Source organism: Pagrus pagrus (assembly GCF_965226575.1).
Source record: "Pagrus pagrus genome assembly, chromosome: 13".
NCBI lineage: Eukaryota > Metazoa > Chordata > Actinopteri > Spariformes > Sparidae > Pagrus > Pagrus pagrus.
The window spans coordinates 20,330,067-20,342,425 of record NC_140197.1 but is presented as its reverse complement, the minus strand read 5'-3'; the positions used below and the strand labels follow the sequence as shown (position 1 = coordinate 20,342,425).

The window sequence follows — 12,359 nt, the reverse complement described above, 5'->3', positions numbered from 1 at the left end:
TCAATTATCCGTGTCACGATAAAACAATCTCGCTCGCTTCCGTTGTTTTCCTTTGATGCATATGAGTTGGATGAAGAACCAAAGTTATTCAGACTCTGAATAAAATTTATGGAAGGTGTCTTTTCATAGCTGGTAAAAGCCTAACCCTCACCGGTCACTGGACACAGCGGGCTAACGCCGTCGGCGTGTGTACGGCACATGCTGATAATCAATGGCACAGGACGATTGCATATTTCTCAGTGTTTTGTTTTTATTGCAAACAATATAATACAAAAGATAAGCTTTTAAGACGCCATGTTTACCTACGGAAACTGCATTAAGAAGATGACAAAATGAGAACTAATGATACAGAATATAAAATGAGGAACACAACGTTTTTTATCCAAAATAACAAAAAGTATCCTGTTGATTCCAGCAAATTCTTTACAAAAAAAAAACAAAACAAAAAAACAGCTTCCATATCCATTAATTCATTTTTGTTAGCATGAGAAAAAAAGAGAAAACTTCCAGTTTTTCTTTTCTTTTTTAGAGAGAGACTCATCCTGTAATTATAAGTAATCTGTACATAACTAGATCATGAATAAAAGGAACTTTTTATACGGAAACATTTACAAATGATAAATAAACAAATTTGTACCACATGTGACAGCAAACCATCTCCGTTAGCTGCTGCTGAATTCAAAAAAAGATAATTGCAAAATAGTTATTTTCAAATAAAATTAATGCTAGAGAATAAATTAAGAAAAACAAAAAGAGGTTAGGAGGAAGGACGGGGCTGGAGGAATGACAGAAGCACGCCAGAGTCAGACCTGCTGGCTGCTGAGGAGAGTCAGGTCAAAGGTCACTTCCTGTATCTCCTCGAGCAGGAAGTCAGAATTACGCTGCGTTTTTTTTTTTGACACTTCGTTGCCAGTGGAAGGAGCCTCCCTACTGTGGCTCCAGAGGCACCGATGGTATCAAGGCAGTACCCGGATAAAAAGCAAGCATCGCTCAGTTACATCTACCAACACAGTAAGGCCCCTAGTAGAATTACATGGCACCTGCTATAGCGTCTCCAACACAATCATTTGAGCTAAAGCGAAGAATAAGAAAGTAGAATATTTGACGAGTTCACCGATGGCCAAAAATTCAAATCTATTTCCAACCTGCGTTGCTCAACTCTTGCATCTCCTGGGAATGACGTTAAAATATGTACAGTACAAAAAACTCAAAGCAGAATGTAGGCTATCATAAGACGGCAGTGTCAGTAAACAGCTGTTTCTTACTTCTGTACAAAAAAAAAAAAATACATCAGTGAGAAGTAAGGCCACTGAGGGTGTTTTTTCTACCCGGCATTCCTGCTCCTGTAGGTGTGTTAAGACCTTCAAATCGCGACGATGAGGATGCTGATGACACTGATTCTGATGGCGAGAGCAGAACACATACACAGTACATACTAAAATATTTAAAACCAGTATGTCCTCACAGAGGATTTAGCTTCTTTTTTTTAAACATGATATCTAAAAAAATATAATCACAATTCCAACCAATACAAAAGGCACTGTTGTGAGCCAATCCAAAGATATATTTTCAGTACTATAAAAAAGTCCTTGTCGTGTTTTTCTGTCGGCAGTGAAGGATGTGTGTGTGGCGTGGCGGCACCGAGGCCCCCGAAGGCAGAGAGAAGTCTATGCATGAGATGGTTTGTTGTACAGTCAGTGCTGCGGCCTCCTCACGGCCTGGACAGCTGTGTGTAAATGGGCTGCTGCTCCCAGTGCTGTGGACTGTGGGTCTGAGGCACAGAGGGCACCCCGGTGTTGTCGGCGATCGGGGTGTACATCGGCCTCTGGCTGGGGCTCATGTAGCTGAAGGTGGAGTACAGGCCGGAGCCTTGGCCCGCTGCGTGGCTGTAGTAGGAGTTGGCACCACCTTGATGGTCTGAATAGTCATACTGTGCTCTCGTGATGGAGGGGTAAGAGGAGGCGCTGTAGTGCTGCAGGTTGAAGGACCCGTAGGTGACGTGCTGCGGGGAGCCCTGCTGCTCGCTGTAGTGGCTCGGGCTCAGCTGCTCCGTCTTGATCTGGGTGGTTCTCTGCTGACCCTGCTGGCCTTGCTCTCCTCCTCCACCCAGGGTGGTCAGAGAGTGCTGCTGCTGCTGCTGCTGCTGCTGCTGCTTGGACATCCAGGCGTGGGCCCCGACGTTGGCCGCCTGGCTGACTGAGGAGCTGCTGATGCCGTAGCTGCCGGTGTAGCCAGCCTGGGTCGCTCCGGGCATCCCAGCGTGGCTGTGAGGGGGCAGGTACTGGTCGAACTCGTCGACGTCGAAGCTCCCCATGTTGGAGATGACCTCGCTGCTCAGCTCGCCAATGTCGACGGCACCGAAGTCGATGTTGAGCTGGCGACTGGTGCCCTCCTGCATGGGGCGGCCCTCGCGCTTCAGGTCGGCTTTGCTGGAGGGGAGGTCTGTCTTGGGGGTGGTCGGGGGTGTTGGTGGGCCCTGGGACTGACCTGGGTGGAGGAAAGGCAGAGTTAGCCTCATTGTGAAAGATCTCATTTGAAGAAGGACTTGTGATAAAGTGAAGTGTGTAAATGTAAATGCTTCCAGGAGGAGGAGTTTATTGGTGCTACACTGACAGGTGTATTTGCATGATGGCTTGTAAAACACACTAATCATTAATCATTCAACGCTAACAGGTGTCTGTTCAAGGCCTTATGAACACTTCTAAAGATTTGATTTCCAGGAATAGAAACAAATTGAATCAGTTTTTAAAAAATATTTTAAAAAATGATTGAAGTTGTCTTTCTTTCTTTAGTTTAAAATCATCATTTTCTTTTCCTACCTGAGTGCTCTCCTGGAGAATGCACCTCGCCCAGGCTGGACGCAGGAGAGTCGGCCTGCTGCAGCGCCTTGAAGATCGCGTTTGGAGAGATGTGCGTTTGCTCGCCGTCCTCCGGGTCGTTCTGCCCGTTCTTGACCGATTTCCTCCGCCTCGGCTGATATTTGTAGTCGGGGTGGTCCTTCTTGTGCTGCACTCTCAGGCGCTCAGCTTCCTCCACAAACGGCCGCTTCTCCACCTCGTTGAGCAATCTGAAAATATCACAGAGAATCGTGCGTTCGCGTTAAAATGCATTCCGTTACCAGCGAGCACAAGACACTGTTGGTGACTGATGAGAGCGATGTAGAGTTCAGTGAATCATTGCATATAATTGTTTTAGCTGGAAGCATCTAAAAAAGTTTGTGCAAGTCATCTTGCGGTCGTGCACTGGAGCATGGGAATTAAAGAAGCGTGTCCAAAATCACAATTTTTTTTTATTTTTTTTAAAAGCAACACAGAGGAATAAAATTTAAAATGCACAATTAAACTCTGACTGCACAGCTCTGCTTGAATCAGCAGGCAGGTGGTGCATTTCGGTGCGCACAGCGGCGCGTAAAAGCGCGCTGCAAAAGCGAGGAAAAAAGCAAAGCGAACCTACCTCCAAAGTTTGCCCAGAGTTTTGCTGAGTTCCGCGTTGTGCAGGTGCGGGTACTGATCGGCCAGCTTCCTCCGTGCAGCCTGAGCCCAGACCATGAAAGCGTTCATGGGTCTTTTGACGTGTGGTTTATTTTTGCTGGAGCCGTTGACGCGCACCGGCATGGGCACCAGCGTCCAGTCGTAGCCCTTCAACACCTGGGACACCGCGTCTCTGATGCACACGGGGAACTTCTCTTCTTCGCCTTCCTTCTTGTACTCTGCGCCAAGGAGGAGGTGGTTATCGGACGGCCGGGTGTTCTCGGTGTCCGAACCGGAGCCGGACGGGCACGGCGAGCCCGCGGAGTCCTCCGACATGCTGGGGCTGGGAGCGTCAGAGTGACACTTCTCCTGTTCTTCTGTCATCTTCAGGTAAGGGTCGAGGAGATTCATGCGAGAAAATTAACGCACAGCTTCTTGCAGTAAAACAAGGAGAAAATCCTTCTTTCTAAATCCAAGTGTCCGAAGACTGCAGTGACAGCCTGCGAGGGCGCACAGCTTGACTGGCAACCTTGAATCCGTTAGAGTGCAAAAAAAGAAAAAGAGCCAAAAAAGAAAGTTTCGGACGCTCCTTCGACTTTTCACAATCTCGCACACAAGAAGGCAAAATGCAAAAGTGGTCGCTTTTTCTGATGCTCAAACTTTGTAAAGTGTGACTTTAAAGAGAAACGCGAGAGCGGGAGATGTGCTCCTGGAGGTTTGTGCAGAAGAGTCTACAGGCACAGGAGGCGATGCCTGGATTTATCTTTGAGGGCGAGGAAATGATTGGGGGAAACTTTTTGGAGGCGGAGACCGTAACATGACTCTGCTCTGGAGAGCTCATGCAGTCAACAACAGTGAAAACCCGAGTCAAGCAGGAAAAAGGTGTATTTTCCCCTCATAACCTTTCATTTCATTTCATTCAAATGTAACTTTAAACAAAAAGAAAATGAAAAATGAAATATCACAGCCTGAAAATAAGAGCGTATAACTTCAAATCCCAACTACAAAATTATAAAATAATGTAAAACATTATGCTTTTATAAGTGAGATAAACTATACGATCCAGTTTGTTTTTTTAATTTGAAGACAGACACACGATTACAGCAGATATAACCATCATCAGGACTGTTCAAATATAAAGAAAGTCATGTATTTTATTTACATTTGACAGAAATCATTTCAATATTCACACAATTCATCCCCAGACTGACAAATTCTCATCTGTGTAATCTGACATGTCTCATTTTTAATCTCCTGTCTGAACTTATCTTTGTCTCCGAGTTTGTTTTCTGAAGGCTAAATAATCAGCTGTTTGCGTGAGATGTTAATGTGATCCACTGTCCGGATGATTAAGAACCGAGAGAGGATTCTCGTAGATAACAGCGCCGATGTTTGTTTGTGTCTTGAGTAAATGCGGGCAGACTCATGCGTGTGTTGCGCGCAGAGACAGCCGCTCCGGAGCTGCAGCCTCCAGTCGGTCTCTCAGCGCCGAGCAGTGACAACACGCACCAACAGGGGGAGACAGCAGTCCAAAAACACCTCCAGAGGAAGCCTGGCGGCAGCGCGGCGACTGCAATGATCCAAACCGACTATACATATTTTAACACTGAAGCTCTACTTTTTATTTATTTATTTTTTTACATTTGAAGTAATTTTTGGGTCTGAACGAGCAGATAGAAAATAAAAAAGCAAAAGATCTTTAAAATGTTTCTTAAAATGACTGAATCTCCCTCTTCGTCTATAAAATCTTAAAAGCTTTTTTTTCTCTAGTAAAAGATCAGTATTTATAAATATATAATTTGTAGCAAGGTATGCAGGGTGTAATTCTAAAATAATTTGGTATAATAATAATAATAATAATAATAATAATAACAATAATAATAATATAAAGACACTCTCTCACTAATATAATGACGCATGAACGTATTAAACCTCACGTATCTACCAGATCTGACCGTTTCCTCAGTGAAGACAAACTGTTTTCAACATAAAGTCTGTAAAACTGGAGCAAAACAAACGTGTCCCAACACTAAAACCTACTTTGCTGGATTTGCTCCAGCTCTTGTATTTGTGAGGACAAAGGACACTTTGTGAAGAGAGCTCCGTCACCATAATCCATGTGTTCAATTTTAGATACCAAATCCCGACCGTAAGTAACCAGTCCACATATAGTCATGAAAAGTTAAGAGTTTGGATTTGATTCGTGACGTAAATCTGTAATAACTGAACAAATCAAGACACGTTGAGTCGAGTTATATGATTAAAGATATTGTGTTAAAATATCACTTTGGTGGAAGTGAAAGTCACCTATGTGAAGAGTACTTAAGTATCAAAAGTTACTTTCTGTCAATAAATGTACTTCAGCATCAAAAATACAAGTAAAGGTAATTCATGTACATTTAGTATATGTATATACTGTGTTCTATGGGTATCTGACTGTTGATCAAATACATTTATTTTAAAATGTGCTACTTTGGCTCTGATGCAGCATTCAATCTCAAAATAACTAGCATCTAAAGGTTTCAAATAAATGGAGTGGAGTCAAAGTACTTTATTTGGGTTAATGTAGTGCAAAGTGGCAGATGATGTCAGTACTCAAGTAAAGTACAAGTATCTCAAAATTGTACTTAAAGGTGCATTATGTAGTTTTGGAGAAGAAATTTTAATCAGAAGAGGAAGATCTTCACAAACTCAAACAAACTGACCTTAAAGGGCAACACAAGTTTCAAACTGTTTTACTTTGTTTATATGTGGTGGACCCTGCCACCTCTCTAGCTTCAAACAGTGTTCTGGGACCTTATTTTCCTCTGAGAACAGCTTGTTTATTCAGTTATGGAAAATATAAATATTTCTCAGTTTGTGTTATTACTTCATTAATATTTTAAAAATAAATATTATTACTCTCCTTCTCCAAAAACCACATCGTGCCCCTTTAAGTACAGTACTCGAGTAAAAGTACTCAGTTACTTTCCATCCCTGAATGTTGCTTGAAAATGTAAAGTATTTGTCACACTGCTAATCAAGTGAAAATCAACCAAAATTAAGAAGAGACATTAAAAAACTTATATTCTAATATTGTAAAAATAAAAATAATAACACAAAATGAAAATGCACAAATAAAGTGTTTGTTTTAAATTATCCATCACATGAGGATGAGTTTGCTCAGTCGCTGTTTTGTCAACACAAAGAGCCTTTCATTGCTAAAAAGAAACATTTTGTGATGAATATCATCTTTCTGTATAAAGAGGGTTGCTGTTCAAGGTTTCCTGTTGAGGCCTTCCAGTGTGTCCTGACCCTGACATTCTCATTAAAACAGCCTAATAAGCCCGTCACATGTACCTGCTATATCTGCTCCTTGTCTTCAAGGAGAACTGTGTGGTTGTTGAGAAGAAATCCAAACTCAGAATTTTAATATTTTCAATATTAATGAGGTAATAACACAAACTCAAATATTTATCTTTTCCATAACTGAATAAACAAGCTGTTCTCAGAGGAAAATAAGGTCCAGAACACTGTTTGAAGCTGAAGTTTAGAAAGGTGGCAGGGTCCGCCTCATAGAAACAAAATAAAACAGTATGAAACTGTTGTTCTTTAAGGTTTGTTTATCAGTTTATTTATTTTCTTATTAAAATTTCTTCCCCAAAACTTCATAGTGCACCTTTAATAGTTCACTACTATTCTGCGGCAGACGGCCATTGTGAGAAAACAGAGGGGGTTTAAAAAGCTAAAGGATGTAAGTTGTTTTTGTTTCAGTTCGGTTTCAGTTAACAGGCATAATTATGCTTATTTTAAAATAATTCTAAGTAACCTCATTCTGTGCACTTGGACTGAAATCCTTGATCCATTTCAACAACGTCCTACATCTCAAGGTGAATATCTGATGCGCGGTTTGTTGTGGGAGGTGTGATGGGAGCCGAGATTGCTGAGCTCTTGAGGCGACTGGTCTCGACATGCAGAGGAGGAAACCCAGTGATGGCTAACACAGAGGCATCAGAGGTGCGGTCGGGCATGTTCGCGCCCCCGCAGTGCCCTGCAGACAGACTTATGGTCGATCGAGGAGGTGTGGGGTGGTGGAGTGGGGTGGGGGACACACAGATCCTCGGGGGCCAGGCTCACAGCTTACATGTGGAACACCCGCCTGCAGGGCCGAGCGAGCAGGTCTTGGGAAACTTCTCAGCTTGACTTCGAGCCATGGCGTCAAAATTTTGAGGCAAACACCGGGGGTAAACTGCCAAATCATGTCCTCCACCTCTCTTCGCTCTCTCAGATTCCACTGCAAATGTTTGAGCAGACCGCCCCTCTTTCTTGCAAACCTTAGTGTCGTGTGTGTGTGGGTGCGTTAGTACATTAAGCGTGTGAGTCTTTGCGTTGCTGTCTTTAAAGTGTGTTTGACAAAACAGGATTATAGCATGTTTTTTTTTTTAAATGTTGGCATTGTACATTTCTGCAAAACACAAATATGTTGCATCTTAAGTCATCCTTCAGTGTTTTATAGAGGTTCTTGTGCATGTATATGATCTCGAAAACAGAAGCTCCTCTCTCCCACAGAAAACACTGCTCCTGAAACACCTCGTCAGTAGTCTCACCGCTACGTCACACGTTGACATAGTTTATCTCTCGCAGCTAGCACAGCTGCTTTGTTGTCGTTAGCGGTGCTGGGTCAGGCGTGTGTGAGCCGACCAATCAGAGGAGTCTGGGCCTTAAAGTGACAGGAGCTAAAACAGAGTGTTTCAGACAGAGGGGGAATGCAGTCCTGCAGCATTGGACAGAATGAGAAAACTGATGTGTTTTTGAACATTAAAGCCTGTAAACCTATAATAGTAGTAATCCAAAATAACATTTGAACCTGAATGGACATAAGATGTCTCATTTAAAAAGCCTGGTTCGACATTTCCAACAGAAGAAGTGCATTAAAACATTTGCTGTGTTTAAATGATCTAAAATAAGACACATGAAGAATTAGAGGAATTCTCTGAGTGACACATAGAGCGGCAGAGTGAGTGGAGGCAGAGGTGGCTTCATCCCCTCACAACCGACATGACACCTGTCTGAGACTTTCCGCAACTAGTGCCAACTGCCCCAGACATGGCAGAAGACTGCAAGAGGGAGAACTGTCGGCGAACTATCTGAACTTTCCTTCCGGCTGCTCCCACTGCTGGGTTCTCGCCGCAAAAATGGCAGCTCGTTTGGTAATTCTTGATCATTTCGGGCTGCAGAATTGAACCCTTGGTCTCACGGGGATGGATGGGCTGCCCCTGGTGTTTACCTTACCAGATCAGAGCGCTTTGGCCACGGGCAACTGTTGACACATGGCATTTTGCGAAGGGTAAAGTTTAAACAGGACTTATCAAGGCCCTGACACCCTCAGAGGGATGGGCTTCTGTTCCCTGCTCTGACTCTCTCACACCTCCTTGATATCCCACACAGAACCACAACAGCTCCCGGTGGCTTCACCAGCGAGGACTGAGGAGTGAAAGCATGCAGACACTTAAAAAACAGCTGTCCTGTAAATAAACACAAGATCCACGTTCGGCTATTCAAAACTTCTGGAAAACGGCGAAAATGTAAAAATAAATTATTCACAGCCATAAAGTAATCATTGAAAATCGTACAAGTGACCAATAACAGTGTGTTAGAAAGCTGGGAGACATATGTATCCTGGCCTTCACCCCTGTGACCAAGCAGTGTGTGGTAATTGCTGCCGCACGCTTTCTTGTATATCTTTTCCTTTTGCCTCTGGAGATAGTGCCACTACAATCTCAGCCTTATCTGCTCCCGGCTTTCAGTAAACTGAAACACCTTGGGCACTCATTGATAGACTATCTGCAGAGAAGGAAATGCAGTCGAACCAATACTTCTTGATAAATCCCATCTGCGTTGGATATGTGCCACCATTAAGTTTAGTTTTACGCTATCATCATGCGAAAAACATAATAAATCAGTTGCTCGAGGAGTTTTCTCCTCTTAAAACCTGGAGAAGCTTCTTGCATGAAACCCTAATCTTCACCTTCCACCCTTTGTCACAGCACACCTGAAACACATCCAGTATTGAACTCTGCTGAGAGACCACAAGCTAGCCTCCATGCCTTCAGGTGAGATGACCTCTGAGTCATTCTAATGACAATGAAACGCTACAAAAGCAGAGCATGATCTCCGCAGGTCACTCTCCTGCATTTCCAACAGCAGAGCCTGACCTGTAATTATGTCCGAATGACAATGCATCATTGTCAAAGTGCTGACAAACTCTTATGACATTACCTGGGTCTTTGCAGAGGCTAATGATGGGCTCGCATCCTCAACAGGGGTCCTGTCAACAGAGAACAGGTGACAGGTAAAAGCATGATGGGAAATAACAGTTATCTTTTGTCACTGCGAAGTTTAGTTTTAGAGAGGCGCTAAAGATGAAAGACACAATCTTCCTATAAAAGTTTTTCGATTTTGCTGATTTAACCTCACTCTATCGTTTTTGATCCGTAGCTTATGGTGACTGATTTTAGCAAACTTTAGCTAATACTGGATAACTAACTAAAGTGAGTCATTTATCTGACTGATAATTATATTACAAGTATGTTTGAACATTAACTTAAAGTCCATTTGTGAGCTTTTTGCAGAGATTTCAACCACAAAGGCCTTAAAGAGACAGGAGCTAAAACAAAAAAATTGATTAATGTTGTAACCCAAGATAAAAATCTTGAACCTGAAAATTTGCTTAATATGTCTCCTTTAAATGTTATCCAGTTGGTAATACAAACAACCTGCGTAACACCATAAAATAAAGGAAATTAATGGAATTCAGGCTTAATTAAATCATTTTCAGCAGCTTATTATTGTTTTTCTTTCAGATTTATATCACATATTCATTCATGAGCCGTAGACACAATCAGATTTTTTGGCTCAACTTCATCTACATCCCTGGCGCATGGAGAGACATTATCAGCCACTCTCAACTCCAAAACAAAGCAATCTTTTTATCTTTAGATGAATGGCGCTATCAAATAATACATATCTTTAAACGTTTTTTTTTTGTTTTTGTTTTTTACAAAACTTCCAGCTTATAAGTGTTCAATCAGACTTCACGTTTAGGTTGTTTCCAGCACAAATGTGTTGTGAAACTCTCTTCCGTCATGGATTCTTGCACCGTTGTGTCTGGAGCGGAGTGCTGACTCAGACTGGCTGACAGTACTAGCAGCTCCCTGGCACCGCTACACATGAAAAGTCCCATCCGCAGCTCGGGGATGATGTCAGTGTGGCACCTACAGTATTGCCTGCGTACAGAGACAGCTTTCACAAAGAACCTGTGTGCACCCCGGTCTGGTCGACGTAATGGAACATCCAGCCCTCCTCCCCGCCTACCTGTTTCTATGATCAGGTGAAAATGAGACTGTTGTTGGCGCCTGCAGTGTCATAACCTAAAAATAAACTCTCATGTGTTTCCTCACTTCCCCTTCTCGATTCGGTCACCTGTCCTTGTTTACATCCTTATTTTTCATTTCTCTCTACAAAAGTTTTCAGCTCATATTCCACTGAAGGCACACACATTTTAGTATACACTTACTTTCAAAATTGACCCACACTGCATGATTTCACAAATCCAATCCAAATCCCTGGTGTCATGTTTTTTGTCACATTTCTCCCCCCTTTTCTCTTGTTTCATTATCCCTCCACCTTAACCTGGCCCTTTCAGCAGGGCTCATTAGCTGGGATGACTGATGAAAAGGGCCATTCTTTCCCCACAGTCACCGTGATACTAGAAATACTCAGTTAATGAAAGAGTGATGATATCTAATCACCTTCCAGAGGATAGCACCTGCATCGGAGCCAACCTTTGCTGCATGCTCCCAAATGGCTGGCCTACAGATGTACTTCCTCTTACCTGCTCAGCAGCAACCGTGGTTATACCTTTGATAGCGCTTGTTGCGGGGGAAATGGGAATATCTTGTGTGGTCGAGCAGATCCAGTCCTCTTAGGTGTTTCCACTGGGGATTTCAGCATCAGACCGTGGCAATGGGATTAATACGTTTAGAAAGGGCAGGGGTGAAACGAACAATGGCATACTTCGAGGGCTTTAAAACAGTGTCTTATTACAATGGGGAGAGCCAAGGCTATTCAATAAATCCTATTTTAGGGCAAAGGAAAAAGAGAAGGTCAACAAACTGCATCTAGTGAGTTTACTGTAACATTAGCATGTTCATCTTAGTATGGATTTTGACACTCATCAGTCAACTTTTACCCTATTTTATGTTGAAAAAGTCGCCCGTTGTCATTTATGTTTAGGAACAAAAATGCAGCTGACGTCCAGGGTTTCCCTATGACCTATTGTGGCAAGAAGTGAAATGATTAATTTTACCTCTATATTATTATTGTTTGTATTATTAGAAATTACAATGGACAACAAGGACACACACTGCCATAGCCAATACTTAGCACCTGAAATTAGTCTTGGAGGTTTCAGACCTGCCTCTCTGGACCCGTAGATAAGGCAGGCCAAGTTTATTTAAGAGATGAAATAATCATAAAGAGCTATTTTATGTATAAGATAGGCTTTGAGTTTACTTTGAGTGTTGTTTTGTCTTATTGTTTTGTGTAATGTTTTGAGACTTCAGGATGAATAGCTAATTTTTACTACAGAAGCAATTATGTGGATCTTCATAAACAAATAAATCATTCAGATACAATACATATCAAAGTGCTTTAACGGGGAATTGACATTAATTAAAAAATAATACATTAAAGCTGCTATAACGAACTTTCATTTGCTGTCGATTCTGGCGCCCCCTGTGGACAACAGCGGTATGAGCAGCACCACCTCCATTTATTGAGAAAGCTCGAGTTGGCAACGTTTCAATTGAAGTTTAATTCAATTGAGACAGTTTCATAACAAGTTTCATA

At 42.4% G+C, this 12,359-nt stretch overlaps 1 protein-coding gene across 1 annotated transcript; it reads right to left on the bottom strand.

The window, feature by feature from the left end:
• Window positions 1-230: 230 nt before the first annotated feature.
• Window positions 231-4,184, bottom strand: LOC311268567 (transcription factor Sox-9-like). Its single transcript, XM_084372256.1, has 3 exons — window positions 3,454-4,184; window positions 2,820-3,067; window positions 231-2,487 (listed from the first exon to the last, which is right to left on the bottom strand). Exons 1-3 carry the CDS (start codon window positions 3,879-3,881, stop codon window positions 1,712-1,714), a joined length of 1,452 nt encoding a protein of 483 aa, XP_084228382.1. The 5' UTR covers window positions 3,882-4,184; the 3' UTR covers window positions 231-1,711.
• Window positions 4,185-12,359: the final 8,175 nt, after the last annotated feature.